The following is a 17,176-nucleotide window of genomic DNA, read 5'->3' on the forward strand; positions in this document are numbered from 1 at the left end:
TGTGGGAATTGTTTTGAAACAGTCCAGATCAAGAGATACCATATCAGGTTTCATGTACACCCTAAAAGAATGCGGCTCTTTTGTTTTTTGTTTTTTTTTTTTGTGCTGGCTTTTCAGGGTGAGCCTCCTGATGAAATGCTGCACGTACATGTACTGCAGTGCGAAGGCATCTTGTTGATCTTGCTGTGTTTTATGAGCCAATCAGAGAGGGGAGCATCGGCGCCGGGACATGTGTTGTTGTGTGTAAAGGCAAGATGGGCTATGTTCAGTTAATGCTTCTGTTTACTCGTGAGAATGACGTCTCCTGTAGAGCAGTGTATGTACAAAGAAGGGGAAAAAAAAAAAAAAAGCATGAGAGAAGTATGCGGTCCGACCAGTACGACAAAAGACAGACTGGGATAGAGCGATGAGCACTATAACATGATCTCGGCATGAGTCCACTGGTACTGCAGCTTAGTTGGACCCGATTTTTAAAATGGTTTTCCTGGAGTAATGGTGGTGATTGTTTGCTAAATTTGATTGACAGTCAGACGTTAATAATTCTTCCCTCTGGGCTTTCTGTCTAAACAAAGCCCGCGGCTGTTAGATTTTTAAAGAGGAGGCATTGTCATATCTTACCCCGCAAATTACCAAACGGTTCGAATGATTTTGTTAATGTCTTCAGGCTTCATGTTCAAAATCAGCCTGTATTGATTTTCTATAGGAGGGCTGTGGTCGTAAAAGTCAGGTTCATGAATGTAATCAAACTATAGGGATGAATTTTGAATTTTGATTTGTGATTTTGGCTGCTATCAGTCATTTTCTTGTCCAGATATAAAATCATGTATTTGACAGATCATTTTAACACATTTCAGTGAGCTGATTTTCATAATCAGGTGTCGTTGTAAGTTTTTCTTTTTATCTTTTGCCACTGACTTCCCACTGTCAATGATAACTGATTTGTGAGAAAGAGGAAGAGAAAGAAGTGGGAAGTATTAATTGCCACTCATGTTGACCCGTCCCTGAGGCCCAGGCTCAGCAGAGCTCTTGTTGGAAAAGCAGTGACACCAGGTGGCCGCAAGCAGAACTACAACATGTGAGAAAATTCATGTGTGGTCTCATTAAGCGTGTCCATTACTGCGACTGGCAATTTTTTTGACTTGCATAATTAGTCTTTCTTACAGTAAAAATAATAGTTAAAAGTGGCCATTATAGAGTGATAGGTGCATTTCATAATAGAAAAATTGTGATATTACAATATTTTAAAGCTATACCAATCTCATGGAATTAAAGAGTGTGAGCCCTCAGGCTATACTGCTGTTGTGACCAGTATTACACTTTGCTGTAGCTCCTATAGCTTTTGGAAGTCACCTTAAATCACAACGGTGAAAGGATGTCCTTCTTGGAAAGATGCTCAACAATTTCTTTTCCCCTGCCCGGTGGCAGAGGACCCTCCGAGCCCGCTGCCCTGCTCCCTGCTAGTTGAGACCTTACTTTCCCTGACAAGATGGCACCGCGATGATGCAATCCCCACACGCCCCCTGTCTCTCCACTGTTTGCCCAACAATAAACACCGTGCCAAAGGCTCACCAATGGCATACATTGTCATTACATATTCTGAAAGGACCCACGCCACCAGCCCCCACTCCTTAGTTTTTTGTTCTCCCCTTTTTTCCCATTAATTTCCATCGTCACCGTTCTCAGTCATGCCAGAGCTTTTCTCCTTGCTAGCTGCCACATTCTCCTCCTGTCAAGTTGCCTGGAGGTTTCCCTGTCACAGGCTGGCAGGGTGGAGCTGCTGTGGGTCCTGCCTGCCTTTGCGAGATGTTCATTTGGAGTGGGGAGCTGACAGGCCTGACAGCCCATCCCCACAGGGCCTTTGTCATGTGATTCAAGCCTCCCTGCAGGCTCTCTCAAGCACCCCTTTATTCCCCTATACAAATGAAGGCATGGGACTGGCTTTCATTTTTTGGCCAATCTGCATGCAATTGCAGAAACAAAGAAGTCCCATACCCCCACCCCACTCGCAGACAGACTTTCTTAACAGGCTTGGGAGATTAACACTGGTTGCTTCTAGATTTTTGGTTTCTGGTTGCCTCATGCTGGCGAGTGTTTCTACTCTTTCACAATTAAACAGCTACATCCCTCTGTTTTTTGCCATGTGTGGGGTGCACCTCCTCCTCGTATATTTCGGTCTCTCACACAACCAGCATGGGGGAAGGGTGTGTACGTGTGTGTTCTCGTACAGGGGAACATTTTTAAAGTGACAATATGTTCCGCACAGAGTAAACACAGTTAGCATTTAATAAAACATGCCCGCGGTAGATCTGCTACGAAACCAGCATTTTACATGCCGAGCTTATGTATTAATTATTGCTTGCGCAGCACAACGTGATCTCGCTGATTCGCTCCGTTTTGTGTTCAATTGCAGGTACCAGTGATCCTTATGTGAAGTTCAAACTCGAAGGAAAGCAGCTGTACAAAAGCAAAGTGGTTTACAAAAACCTGAATCCACGGTGGAACGAGTCCTTCTCCTATCCCCTGAGAGACAGAGAGCACACGGTGGAAGTTCGGGTAGGGACGCTCGTTTGAACAGAGGATGCAAAAGTGGACTTCTTGTACCAGAGCACTCAATATCTGTTTACAATCTTCACTGTGTTTTATTTATTTATTTTTTTTTATGTTGTTGCAGGTCTATGATAAAAATCGCACCTCTGATGATTTCATGGGTTCCAGCACAATTTCCCTGAAAAGTCTGGAACTGTACAAGTGAGGAAAAATACATTCTGTTTAATCATATCTTAGGGTATTGATTATCATAAAGATACCAATAAGCGATCGTCACTTCAAATGCCCTTCTCTGTCCCTCCACAGAACTTATGAAATGGAGTTGCGTCTCGACGATCCGAAAAGTAAAGAAGATGACATGGGCGTTATCTTGATCGACGTCTGCCTGATGTTTAGAGATGCAACCATCAAAAGAAGCCCCGTAAGAATATTTTCCGATATGAGAAAAGTATTTATTGATCCCCAGCCTGCCCTGAATTTTTTGAGCTGAATTATGTTATTATTTCTTTTCTCACAGAGATGGCCACAAAAGAAGAACAAGGTACGGATCTGTGCGTCTTCACATTTACCTTTAAACTTGAATCTGTGTCCAGAGTGCCATCAGTGTTTCTAAATCACACGCTGACAGTTACCCTCATCTGAAGCACTAGGGGGCAGTAGCTCACTGTACTATGGTGCAACAAAGAATGAGGTGTGTGCTCAGGACTCAGGCTTTTGTGTGTAACCTTGGTTTCAGCACAGCCTATTTCTTTTGTGTTTTTTTTTTTTTTTTACACCAAACCCTTTTTTGCATTGCACATTATATTTTTCAGTGGTGTCATTTGCTGTGAAACAAGTACAGCGCCATATTACATTCTGATATTAAAAAAAAAAAAACCCAAATAAATAATATTGACTGAATACGATCTCATGAAAGAGCCCTCAGATGAGTATTATACAGCAGTGTTTGGTTCTTGTAGTAAACAAAGTTCCATCTCCTTCTCAAGTGGCTTTCAGTATATTGCAGCTGTAATTAGATTCAGAGTGAAATAGGAGGGTTCGATGGCGGCACGGCGGCGAGTGGGTTTATATTCACACCTATGTAGTCACTGCATCTGCCACTGTTCAGTCTCTTGATGGTCCAGTAGACAATCTCAATTTGAAATTAGATGACAAAGGAATGGAGCCATTTTCATGCACATTGTAGGTTATCCACTACAGATGGTTAAAGATACTCAAAGGGAGACAGAAATGTGTGATGGGACTCTTCACAATGTTCTGCTGCCTAAATCGCAGTGCTAATTTAACAATGTAACAATGCCATTTTTTTTTCCCATTTCATTTTTGACAAACGTACAATATCTTATTGCATTTAACACCTATCCTGGAAGTGCTGAATACCCAGCTCTTACAGCTCCACTCCCCCTCTCTCAGAACATCGTTTTCTCCCTCTGTGTTACCACCACAGAGACAGGGAATGGCAAGTGCCTGAGTAAAACTCTGCTGTGTGATAGTGTTTCAAACAGGAGGGGGGCGTATGGGAGAAGCGGGAGAGGCGGGGGCGGGAGGGGTGGTGCCGGCGGTGGGGAGGGGGTGCTCTGCTGTTCGAGGCATGTTGCCAGTGTGGGATGCCTAAGATCGGCAACGCTGATAATTCCCAGGCATAGTGGGCAATAACCCAGATGTTAGGATGTAATATCACAGCTGTGGATGGACAGTGCTGAGGTACCAGCCAAATGGACCTGGGTCTGAGCTCATCGTGCTTGTCCCCATGCTGTCCCACCATATGGAAGCAATCGCACAGCCCTTTTAGGACCAGGAATAGATTCTCTTTAGGGGCCACTTACAGTTAAGTGGAATTGTTTTATTGGCCGCTGAGATAGAAATGTGTCCAAGATAAACACTTGGGATGACTTGGCTGAGGCCCGTTTTATATCGCTCCTCCACTCCCTCTGTTCCTCTTCTTTTGAAGGGGGCTGATATTTATAGGGCTGTGCCTGTGGTATTCCATGTTAATTCAGGTCCCTGAGATGTGCTTTGATCCCCTCCGGATTGGGTGGCAATGTGGGTTGCGACCCCGTAGTGAAGAGGAGGGGCCGGAGTGGCAGGGGAGTTGTAGTGGGGCTGTTTGAAGCAGCGTCGCCGGGGCAGTCGAAGGAGCCGGGCAATCAAAGAGGCTAGAGCAGATTACGGTCCTGCTCTTTAATTACAGTCAGCCCCACACAACCTCTCCTCTGTTTGTTTTTACAGCCCTGGCCTATCACCGCATGGCCTCACGGGAACTCTAACATGGAAACATATCAAGGCCCCTCTCTCTCACTCCCTCTGTGACACACGGCAGGAGGAGTGGATTATTTTGCCGGGCTCGTCCTTGATTTCCAGAAGAGTTCTCGAACGCGCCACATCACTGTTAGTTCGGTCGAGTCGCCCTCAGTCGGGAGAGGTTCGATATTTTGCTGGCTGAATTAAAAGGCCGGGCGATTTTCTTTTTTGCCAACGTGCAGTAAAGTCAGATGCTGGCCATACATGCTGCATGTATGCATAATTTGCTGATGAGAGAGCTGTGTGGTTTGCATCATTACTCACTGCTGCCTGCTGTCTCTGGTGCAGTATGCCAAGTGTCCTGCCTCCCCACACTCAGTCTGGGAGCCAGTGATGAGTGGGACTGTCACAGCCAGGGACATCTGGCTGCTCGCTGACGTCCCTCTCTTCCTCTCTCTCCAGGAGCCTCCATGGTGTGGCTTTGCCTGTCAGTAGAGATGTGCTAATGTGCTCCAACAGAGATGTACTGTATAGTGTAAACCTTTGTCCTACTTTCATGCACTCTGTGAGCATGATGAGGTGCCAGGCTAAGGCAGGCAGCAGCAGGTAAACAGAGGCGAGCGCGCATTAAAAAAAAAAAAAAAAACAACCTGCCACTGTCTTATTGTGTCTTTGCCCCTGCAGCAGAACCAGGCCACACCGGCTCAGCGACCCGCTGAGACGCCCAAGAATCAGCCGAAGAACCAGATGTGGTCTCGAGTGGTTGGTATCACCCTGGTGGAGGGACAGGACCTGCCGCAGTACGGCCACGGCGACATCTACGTCCGCCTTCGCCTCGGCGATCAGAAGTATAAGAGCAAGGTTGGACGTTTTTCAAAAAGTCTTTTCCTTTTCCCACTTCTCCGGCACTCCCCTTTTTCTCCTTCTCCGCAGTCTTTATTAATGTCTGCTCTTTATACTTCAGATCCTTCTTCCCAGCCCCTATCTCTTACTTCCCCGCGTCTCCCTCTCAGCAGGTGCCTGTCAGTGACTCACCTCCACCTTGGCTCACTGGGCCATGGCAGAGGCAGCTCATTAGACTGGGCAAGGCTGCCACTCACTTCTCCCTGTGCTTCGGGTGCTGGGCTTCATTGCCTTCATTTGCATACCCAGCATGCCCTGTTCATCTACCTGTACTTGTTGGCCTCCCCCCTGATGATTCTATGGTGCACTTGTCTTGTGTTGTCGTGTTATTTCTTTGTAAACCTCTCCGCTTTCCTCTCTGCTTGTTTGTTTGTTGGACAAAGCTGATTCTAATTGGAAGCTGTCAGTGTTTACAATCCCAGAGTGGCTACTGAGGTGTACACATACAAGCACACACAAATAGAGAGAAACACACACACACACGGCACACCTCTCTTTTCTCCTCTCCTGCCTTGTTCTGGTTGAACTGAATGAAGACTTAATCCACCTGTCATGCAGTAGCTGCTCAGCCTGATAATGCATTAAACCTGACATGCGTCAAAGTGTGTGTGTGTGTGTGTGCATACGGGCGCGCGCGTGAGTTCGCACGGTACTGTATGTGCTGAATCTGTGTCTTCGCTGCCCTCAGAACCTTTGCATTCAGGCCAATCCCCAGTGGAGAGAGCAGTTTGACTTCAATCAGTTTGAAGATAACCAGGAGCCTCTGCAGGTGGAGGTGTGCTCCAAGAGAGGGAGGAAGGGTGAGGAATCATGGGGGATGTGAGTATTTCCTGGTGGGCTGTGTTAAAAATTTTGCTCACATCGGCTCCTCCGCAGAACTAGTTTGGCCTTATGTGTTTCAATGGAGCTATTTTCCCTTTTGTGTCTGAGGTTTGAGATTGACCTATCGAGACTTCAAGTTAATGAGAGGCAGCTCTACAATCATGTGCTGGACCCAGGAAAGGGCAGACTGGTGTTTCTGGTCACCCCGAGACCCTGCTGGGGCGTCTCCATCTCTGACATTGAAACAGCTACCCTGGAGAAGCCCGAGGAGAGAGACACAGTTAAGGAGAAATTTGTAAGGCCTTTTTATTTTTTTTATTTCTATGTAGAAGTAAAGTTATGATTAGCGATGATTTCATAAAGATACATTTACACCAACATCAACTTTATTCTGTTATGCACCAGATGTTAAGGATGCATTTTTATGTGCTCCTTTATCGATCATGCTCAAAAAATGTGTTTTTTAAATATTTTTTTTCAGTGCTTAAAGAACTCATACAAGTGTAGGGATGAAGTTGGCTTCCTCCAGGTCAAGGTTATAAGGGCAAACGATCTCCCTGCGACGGACCTCAATGGTAATCCATAACAACAACTCACTTCTCCGTCTCCTTTTCTCTACATCAAAGATACCCTTCAGGCAATCTTAATTCTAATTTGAATAATAATTTGTGTCTGATTGATGACTGTTTTACACAAAAAAAAGTTCTGCTATCTTGTTAAGGTCCTTAAAATGACACCTGCTCTTTCCGCCTCATTTAAAGTTCCGGGCTATATGAGTGTGTTATGTTTTATTTCCAAAGTTCCATAACAGCTGGACACACAATGTCTGCTGCTTCACTTTAAGTCCATTCTCAGTGCAATGGAGGCTCCAGACTCACAATTGTGCAAACTGAAAATTGGACCAGGATTGGCTTCCAAACTGTTTGTGATGTCACAAATCATGCGGAGAAAATTGACACGTTCAGAAATGCACAAGAAAATAGCCTTCTAGTGTCAAAGTCGGCACGTGCATCATTCTAAACTGTGGAGCTTTCAACTGCAGAAACAAGAAAAAAAAACACTTTTTGAGTGGAGGGGAACTTTAACTTAAACACTTCTTTGTCATTTTTCAGGAAAAAGCAACTCCTTCTGCATTGTTGAGCTCGGTAACAGCAAACTTCAAACTCACACGATCTACAGGTCCCTCAATCCCAACTGGGGCAAAGCCTTTACATTGTAAGTAAGATGTGGAGAGAAAAAACAACACATATTCTGTAATGTACATTTGAATATGAATTAAATAATTCTCAACTCTTGTCTTGCAGCCCCATCAAGGACATTCACGACGTGTTAGAGCTGACCGTCCTCGATGAAAACGGAGACAAAGCCCCAGTGTTTATAGGGAAAGTGGCCATTCCGTTGCTGACTGTAAGATTTTTTACAATGAGCCTTTGTTTCTGTGACAGGATTACATTTGGTAACGGTCTGACCTCCTAATATCTGATCTAGGTTCAGAATGGGCAGCAGATTTGCCTGTTCCTGAAGAAAGAAGACTTGGGAAGTGTGTCAAAAGGAACCATCACCCTGGAGCTTGAAGTCATCTACAACAAAGTAAGACCCGGACGTGTTCAGGCTGGTTAGAAAAGTGATAATGTTCCATGTGATATCCTGTGAAGTCAAAATGTAGTTAAACTGTGACGTTTATTTATGTATTTTCTTTTGCTCCAGGTCAGAGCTGGAATCAGAACCTTCCAATCAGAGGAGACGAAATTAATGGAGGAGAACCTGAAGTTCTCCAAAAAGGTGACTTCTATTGTTTTTTATCAGAATTTAGCAGACTGAACAAAAAAAGCTCGCCCATTAACATTCCCCTCACATCTCACGAATAAAGCAGCCGCAACAAAGCTACACGTGGCCACAGTTTGGTTCGGACATCGTCAAAGTAATCTGTTTAATTGGCTTTAAACATCTGACTTCACAAGGAGCAAATGAGGGATTGTAATGCTGATTCAACCTCGCTGAAAAAAGTCGTAACCATTATGTCCAGTATCAAATAATACTAACCGGTGTTTTGTTTCCAATTATTTCCCACTAGATTCTTGCCCGGAATATATATCGGGTTCGAAAAATCAGCACGGCAGTTCTGTACACGTTACAGTACATTAAAAGCTGTTTTCAATGGGAGAGCACGCAACGGAGTCTAATAGCCTTTCTGGTAAGTCATTGCCTCACGTTAATGAACTCTCTTTAAGCCTTGGGGCGAACAAGTTTTGTCCCCTTTCACTGCAGCCCGGTTTTAACTCTTTCATTTTATCTGAATTAGATGTTGAGATGAATCTTTTCGGTTTAGCCGTTTTTTTTCTCTTGGCAAATCTTTTTTCCCATGAAAAAAACAATGGCTGCCTTCAGTGTTTTTTTTTATTTTTTATTTTTTTCTTTATCCCATGCGTATGTGATGGATGTGCTTTATCCTTTAAATCAAACCCCACTTGGCTTTCCTTCAGTTCTGATGACATTAGAGTACATCTGAAGGGGGTGGGGTTTGGGCGTTTGTACATCTGACTTCTCAGTGAAGCCTCCGAACCCGGGGGGACGGTGTAAGGAGGATCACAGTCTCAGCTTCCTTGGGTGGAGGAGTGACACTCTGCCTCCGAGATTTGAACCTTGTTTAAATGTCTCTGTTTAGCTGTTTTTAATGAGGGTATGTGATCTAAGGTCCTAAGCTTAAATAATCTTAAATCACCCTGTGAATCCCCCCTCAGTACAGCGCATGTAATGTCATGATTAAGAGTGTACACTTGCCATGAAAGCCCCTGCCAGCGCCGTGTCAGGGTGAGGAAGCGGTCACAGACAGGGTGTGTGAAGAACTCTCCTTTCACCGCCTTTTCTTCTGTCTGCTCTGTCTCAGAATGACATGCAATTCATACCTGGTGTATTCTATAAGCCCTTCTCACTGATCCTGAGGTGCAAATCCCTCCAGGCAATGGCCGGGCTCAGTGTATCACAAGCCTTTAGAACAGCAAGACAGGCAAGGCAGACACGCAGACAGGAAGACGGAGAACAATGCGGGCGATTGTATAAGGATAGAGTGGGAGGCAAGGCTACTATCTGGGAAAGAAAGTTGGAGCGGAGAAGAGAGGGAGACAGTTGGGTAGGAGAGTGCGGCCCGCGAAAGGTAGATAGCGAGAGGCTGGGAGGCAGGGATACGGGCAGGAGAGCAGGAGGATAGGCAGGCTGACAGGTGACAGGTCAGCGGGATGGGGCCATCTTCTTCCACCTATAATTAGATCCTCCGCGGGCGATGGGAGTGTGTGGTGGCACACTCTAATCTTTCATTTCCACTTCTACTCCACCTGCTGTTTAGAAGTCAGGCACACAAATAGAGATCTTAGAATGAAGGGAAAAGACTCGCACACTTCCATCACGGCCGTCGTCAACCATAGCACAGTGCTTCCCAGGCTTATTTTTGTCACTTGCGTGTGTGTCATCTGCAGACGGTAATTCTCCTGACATCGTCTTGCGGCCGCTCTTATTGGAAACAGCCGCTCTGTTGTTGTTGTTTTTTTTTTTTTGGTTTTTTTTTTCCAGACGCGCGCATCAGCTCACCGGTCGATGTTTTTTTAAAAGCAGACAGTAACAGAGTAGTCGGAGTACGCCTTTGTCTGCGCTGAGTTGTGCTTCAAATAGTCTAAGTGTCGAAGGTGCTCGCCCGGTAGTGAATCTGCCGCTGTGTGTTCATCACCCACTCATCAGCAGAGTTCAACAAGTGAAAAGTTCTTTTTTTTTTTTTTCCCCTCTCTCAATGATTCATTATATTCTCAACAATCACGGTCAAACATGCAAATCACATGTAAATATGGCTTCTAATTGATAGTAACGGGAGAGGAAAGCTCTGAACTAGCGTCTGACACTGAGCGAGGGCAACAACGAGGTCTTCGCCGGCCGCGTCGTTGCCGTGCCACCATCCACACTCGTGCCCCTGCCCACTCCAAGGCTGCTCGCTGTACAGCCCTCTCCTCCTCCTCTCCTCCACCTCCAAGTCATCATTTGCAATTAAGTTAGTGTTTGGAGCTGTCTAAAGCAGCATGCCACCATGTGCCTTAATGAAAGCAGCTCCCACTCCTATCTTTATATCTTTAGGCAGTGGTAATAAGGTAACTGATTCAGACATTGACAGATGGCCTCTGCTTGCCTCTCAGATGTGCATAATTATACCACTAGTGTCTGCTCTTTTCCACCGTGGCAGGCAGCGCGAGGGCTTCTCAGGGTATGCCGGTAGGAAACGCTGCAGTGGTGGGTCTGGCTTTAATATACATTACAATACATTATTTATCAAGCAGGCAGACCAGTCCTACCCTTTTACACCATATACATCCTGTAATGCATTACCGCTGCTGTGGTTTCTACTGGGACTGCGGGACGCTCGCGTAGTGCTTTACCAGGAATACTTAGCCATTATATCACTCAGTCCCACAGGCCAATTTTCTGACCTCCGCACAGCATGCAGTCTACATTTGTATCCTGTTTATGTAGATTCATGTATGCATTATGAAGTGGTTGTTGGTGTGTGGCGCGTAAGGTATTCAAATTTTTGCATGAGGGATCACTGCTCCGGTTCACGTGAACCAAGTGAAAAAGAGTGCGGGAAAAAAGTAGTTAGTCTCTCTTTCTTTTTCTTTTTCTTTTTCTTTTCGCAGAAGTCTTCTTTGTTCGCATCAGGATAACTTTTCCCTCATGAGTGGCAATCAGAAAGCAGCACATCCAGGAACATATCAAATTAGCATTTACAGATTGATGGTGTATTTTGGTTTTATGCTGCCGTGCAGCGTTGCCACGCGAGAGAGGAAACTCTGTGAGGAATGGAAATACTTGCAGGATTGTCACTGTTTGCGAGTGCAGGAGGTCACTTGTTTTGATTGTGCAATCTCATCAGCGGAGTCTGCTGCGTTTGAAGTCGCCTTCGATTTCTTCCACCAATGTGCGGCTTTTCTAAAATAGATTCTCTCTAATTAGGTAATGTTGCAAAAAAAAAAAAAAAAGAGAAAGAGAAAAAAAAATCTTTCTCACGCATTAAAACAAAGTTCTGGCAAATCCTCATAAACATTTTCATCAGTGAATGGAAATACAAACAAGAAATTTTGATTTTTTTTCCCCCTCCTCTTCTTGTTTATGCTACAGTAATGAGCCTAGGATCTGCGCTTTTCAAGAGTTTGACAACAGCATGTTCCTTTCTCTGAGAGGGAGAAAATGTGACAGCTAAAATCTTCATAAAATAACGGCCTTTAGATGTGCTTTTCACTAAGACTGAGCGAGATGAATGTGCTATACATCAGCAGTGACTGCAGAGGGGTCACCCAGAGTTCTTTGCTGCACACAAGAACGGGACCTGTAGATGGAGCTACAGCACTGCTGGAAACGTGAAGCCGAGACGCCGAGGAGATCAGTTACTTTTCCCAACAGGAGCCATTTGTGGGAAACAACTTGGAGTGAAATCCTCCATTCTGTGCATTAGACCAAGAGACACCAAGTTTTCTTCCACCAAAAAGGAAGGGAAAAAAAAGAAAGAAGCTAAATGAGCATGTATTAACCGGCCAAATTAATCTGCTTCAGAAGTTTAAAGTTGAGAACAATTTTGATTTAGATGAAATGGATGAAAGTTAAAAAAGAAAAAAGAAAAAGGATCATTTACACTTGAAAGCTGATTTTGAGCTTTGCTGTCATTAGACCGCTTTAAGTATTTAAGTAGAATTAATATTTTAACATATGAGGTACCTCATCTGTCAGGAGGTAGACTAGAAAGAAAAACCTGTATACCTTATGAGAGTATTTGAACTGTTTTCTTTTTGACACTGCCAGGTAACAACCGCTTTAGACATCATTTGACAGCCTGTGAAATGCTGATTGCCTCACATCACACACTGTAAAGATGGCATTTGATGAATGTTTGATGCCAGGCAGCTGTAAACACACTTGGCAGCTGCAACGGGCACTTTTTTGGGGTAGGGGAAGGGGGGGGGGCGGCGCTGATAGAATCATCGTCTCCCCAGATGAGGGCAGGACAGGGTCAGATCTGACTCCAGAGGTCCGGGGAGACCACCTGTGTGGAGCCACAGCAGTCGGGGCCATTAACCAGAACACCAGCCTGGCCGAGATCAAAGCCGTAATCAGAGTTGTCATAATTGTTCTTGTTAACACTGTCCCTGAAAATGAGACGCTTTGTGAGTCTTGGATCGGACTGTTTGTGTTTTTTTGCTGCATTGCAGCGCGGCCCGAGCTTTTGTGAGAATCGGCGAGAGGGACTGTGCGCGCCTGTGAATTGTCTCCTTGTTTCTGCTTTGCATCTGTTTTGTCTCTGTTGGAAAAAGTTGGAGGCCTTAAAGGAGTGGGTTTCTTCAGTCTCCTGGGGGTTACACTCTCCATCTCCGCGGCTGCGAGAGTTCTCACAGACTTCGCAGTGGGAATGTGTCTAGTAGGGGGAAGGAAAAAAAATGATGGCAGTGACGGTGAGGGGTGTATTCGTGGTTTGTGTCTGAGATCTATTAATTATTAAATGATAGGCTGTGACTACTTGTAAACTGCTCGGCAGTGCCTCCTGTTTTAACACAACGTTGTTATTATTTAGCTGCCCCGAATGGCTATGTGTCACTTGATAGCTCTTGAGGTTGGCTGACTGGGATGTGTAACCTTGAAACACGTCCCCTTATTAGTGGGATTAATACATTGTGTCTCGCTAATTCATTAGGGCTTTGAAAATGCTCCCTAATTCTAAGTTTTAGTGCGTGGATTTCAGTTTTCCGAACACATTTGATTCTTGTAACATTTACTAAATACATTATAATTATTTCACATTATTTAACTTTAAGTACAGAGAAGCTAATTGTTGTTGATTGAATGGACATATGGACTCCTGAGAAGACACGGTTTTGTCTGTGCGTCTGATGTACTGATACCATCATGTTTTCTTTTTTTCCAGCCTAGATGAAGTATGCTCTGTGTTTAACCCCATTGTGTGTGCCATATCATAATGACTGCCTTTAACATACTCGCCACCTTCCTAGTCACAGAGGACACCTCTCCCCAGGCAGCTGAGGCGGCGACCTGTCCGCCCTCGCGCATGGCTGTTCCGGGGCCGGTCTTGGCCCCGGCGCGTTAACGTGCGTGTGAGCCGAGCTGACAGGGAGAGAGAGTCCATGCCACTCCCTCCCCACCTCCTCGGGGGAAAAGGCTCGCATGGCAGATCTGTCACCCAGGAGGTCGCTCAGTGTTAACGCTCCCGACACGGATTAAACACTAGTGGCCAGTGCCGGAGTGTGGGGTCAGCGTAGCCACCAATGACAGGCACCACGGGGCCCCCGCCGACTGCCCCGCTCCAGCCTCACACTGGTGCTACCCTGGCCCTGGCATGTGTCAGACAGTCGGGGAGACAACGGCCAGAGCTGGCCCCGTGAGCAAATGCTAATGCCTTGCCTCGCACGACTGCTCTTCCTCAGTGCTTTGATAAAAAGCTGCTATCACTATTTCACTGTACTGTGCAGGCGTCCTTACAAGATGTGGTATTTTGTTATCATTTTGCCATGGCTAACCTTTTTTTTTTTTTTTTTTACAAATTTCAATTAATTTGTGAATACTGAGTTAAATTAAATTTTACCATATATATATAACCATAAGAATTTTTTTTTTTTTTACATTTATATTTGGCTATGTCTTTATTACTAAAAATTTGTACTTTTGTTGCTTGTTTTTATTAAGCTATCACAGGGGGAAAATAACGGCAATAATACTTGCGAGCAAAGTGGAGAACTAAACACAACTTGAGTAACTCAAGTACAGTAAATATCAGTGTTACTACATCCACATCCGATTTAAAAATTGAATTGTAAATTGCTTCGCACTCCAGGACCGTCCACAACCGATTTCGCCCTGCTGAAGAGGGACATGAGATTCCCCATTTCATTGCACTCACTGGAATATAGCCTCTCTCTCTCTCTCTCTCTCTCTCTCTCTCTCTCCCTTTCTCTCTCTCCCTCTCTCTCTCTCCCTCCCCAGTCGATAAGACTTGAGCTGAGCATATGTGAAATATTTATTCAGCGTTAGCTCAGAGCACCATAGCTGCCCACACACTCATACCTGCCCCGAAGAGAAATCTTATCTGTGCTTCCTCTGCCTCCGACACCCCCTGAAAGCCTGTCCCCACACTGGCCCGAGCTCAACACAAATTACATGTCTCATTGCTCTGCGTTTACAGCTACTTTAAAGCCTGCCGCTCCTGTCCCCAACATAAGCCCTCAGCCAGACTCTGTTTCAGCCCGGCTGAAAAAAAAAAAGAAAAAAAAAGACCTGCGTGAGCTGAGCTGCTACTTGTGCCTTTGATTCATTATTAATCTCTCTTTTTTTTCCCCGTGTATTTTAATTGAGGAAGTAATGCAGATTAATTTAACCGCCCTTGATTTCACCCAGAAAAAGAACATCTCTCTCAGAGTAAAGACTATTCAAGGTTTTGTGGAGCTTCTGATTTATTTTCAAAATATTAATCATTTGATTTTATTTCATTAATTTTTTGCATAGTATGCCGTGCTCGAACATAGTCACACGCACGGCTTCTGTCCTTTTCCCGTCTCTTGCACACACACACACACACACACACACACACACACACACACACACACACACACACACACACACACACACATACACAAACCCTGCAGCCTGTAGTCAGCCTTGTTAAACTCTTTCAGTATATATTCACGTAATCTGGCATCCGTCCACAGCCCCCATGACTGACCCTCATAATGCTGGCTGGCGCTCTCCTTGCTTTGTTTAGCTTTCCAAGTGGAGTGCAACTGAAGAGAGTAGTAAAGATATAGCGAAGATTAAAATCTTTACGTGTTTTTGGACGGTACGTAGCCTCCAAAATAAGGGTATTTTTGTAATCTGCCACGTCGGGAAAAAAAAATAAAAATAGCAGGAAAAAAGGGGTGTTTTTAGTGAGCTGCAACAGCCGTGATGTTGTGTGGCCCCATGTGCTGCGACTTTACATCAACTTGGCTCGCAAACAGTATTATGTGTTATACTGAGGTAAAGCCTGTATTTATAGCCCGTTTATGTTTTTTTTTTTTTTTCGTGTATAGGGAGAGCATTTGGCAGCCTCGCAGTCTGTTGGGTGCGTCTGCCAGTCAGTGGTTTGGGCTGGTAGACCGGGCCACCCCCTCCTCTGTTAATCAATTTACAGGATGGTAGAAACTCTTATAGAGGGTGTCTTTGTCCCTTTGTTCCTGCTACGATCCCTTCTCCCTCTCCTGGGAGAGTGTGGGTGGTGGGAGCTGCCATGCTTGCTCAGCTTTAAGTTATTTTATTCACACTTTTAATCGCTGAGTGCTTTATTATTAGGTGCTGGATTCTGCTGGCCAGGGGATCTGCATGAGAAGGCGCAGAATGCATTTAGTGGAATCATATTAATGGCACTATAAAACAAATCTGTCAGGCTGTTCTTAACCCTGCTGGCAGAATTGCTCTGCCCAGGGTTGCCCCCTTCTCCAAGCGCTTACAGGTGGCTAAGGAGAGTGCATCTCCATCATCTACTCCACCGTGTGCTAATAGTTTTATTAATTCATTCTTTTTTTTTCTCCTCCCCAGGCACCCTGTGCATAATCATACAGACATTTTTCAGCTAAATGGTGTTTGTCAAGGGAGGTTTTTCTACATTAGAGACACTCCTCCCCGACACACACACTAACACTTGTTCAATTACGAGTCATTCGTTATCCAATTCTGCTGTGTGTAAACCTAAATGTTCAGGTATATCATTAATTATCACCTCCCTTGCTTTTGTTTGCTGCTTTACGTCCTTTTCCGGGTTAAGTAAATGACTGTTTTACCAGCTCGTGAAACACGTAAAGCGTCGCCGTGTTTTAAAAAAACTTCAAGGTTTTTGCTTGTCACGTGTAATTTGTAGGTGGACGAAAAAAGAAAAAAAATCTGCAGTTGAGGCTGAAAACGTAGCCCATCTCTGACGGCAATTAAAACCGTGGATTATTTTTTATACAAATTTACACTTACGCCTGAAAAGGTTGCACTTTGTCCAACACGTCCTTTAATCACTCAGCTGCTCGCTAATAAAACATAAACCACTTAGTGGGGGAATTAGCTCTGTCTCCATTTCACAGAAACGCCGGAGAATGCGAGGAGACAAGGGGAAGGTATAGTCCTGCCTCTGCTCATTACCGCGGGATATCTGACGGCAGAGTCTCAGTCTGTGCACCTGAGTGAAGGAATCCGAGAGGTTTTCCCAGATGTTTCTCTCCGTCGTTTTTATTAGTGTTAAAAAAAAAGCATGTAAATCCCGAACACATGGGCTGACATACCATGAGGGAGGAATTGAGGAGATATTTCTGACAGTTTTGGTTTATACCCTCATTTAAGCACTCAGTTTAGACACAAGGCATTGTATTTCTGTAGGCTTTTATCTTGTCCACTGAGCCAGAACGCGGTGAGCAGAAATTTGCATTAGTGGGCGATTATGAATACCTGTGACAGATTCTCTCTGCCGGCTCCCTGGGTGGAAATGAATTGGCTCCCTCTGTTGACTTGCACAGGAAGACAGAGACCAAGCAATTAGACTTTAGTGGTTAATGTAGCAGCTTTTGCAGGGAGGGCAAGGAGGTTCAACATTCCTGCTGGGCTCATG

General features: G+C 44.8%; 1 protein-coding gene across 3 annotated transcripts in view; it reads left to right on the forward strand.

Annotated features, from left to right (window-relative positions):
• The window catches only part of mctp2a (multiple C2 domains, transmembrane 2a), a 34,682-nt gene that overhangs the window by 5,368 nt on the left and 12,138 nt on the right, over positions 1–17,176 (forward strand). For 2 of the 3 annotated variants that reach the window (XM_037107915.1, XM_037107917.1), the window contains exons 4-16: positions 2,411–2,553; positions 2,672–2,748; positions 2,854–2,968; positions 3,065–3,088; positions 5,473–5,649; positions 6,380–6,510; positions 6,622–6,808; positions 6,995–7,088; positions 7,626–7,728; positions 7,818–7,920; positions 8,002–8,103; positions 8,221–8,295; positions 8,588–8,707. In XM_037107915.1, coding sequence (XP_036963810.1) covers positions 2,411–2,553; positions 2,672–2,748; positions 2,854–2,968; positions 3,065–3,088; positions 5,473–5,649; positions 6,380–6,510; positions 6,622–6,808; positions 6,995–7,088; positions 7,626–7,728; positions 7,818–7,920; positions 8,002–8,103; positions 8,221–8,295; positions 8,588–8,707 — 1,451 coding nt within the window. The remainder of the gene's footprint in view (positions 1–2,410; positions 2,554–2,671; positions 2,749–2,853; positions 2,969–3,064; positions 3,089–5,472; positions 5,650–6,379; positions 6,511–6,621; positions 6,809–6,994; positions 7,089–7,625; positions 7,729–7,817; positions 7,921–8,001; positions 8,104–8,220; positions 8,296–8,587; positions 8,708–17,176) is intronic. The other variant, XM_037107916.1, reaches the window with a different exon arrangement.

Source organism: Acanthopagrus latus, chromosome 8 (assembly GCF_904848185.1).
Source record: "Acanthopagrus latus isolate v.2019 chromosome 8, fAcaLat1.1, whole genome shotgun sequence".
In the NCBI taxonomy this organism is placed as follows: Eukaryota; Metazoa; Chordata; class Actinopteri; order Spariformes; family Sparidae; genus Acanthopagrus; species Acanthopagrus latus.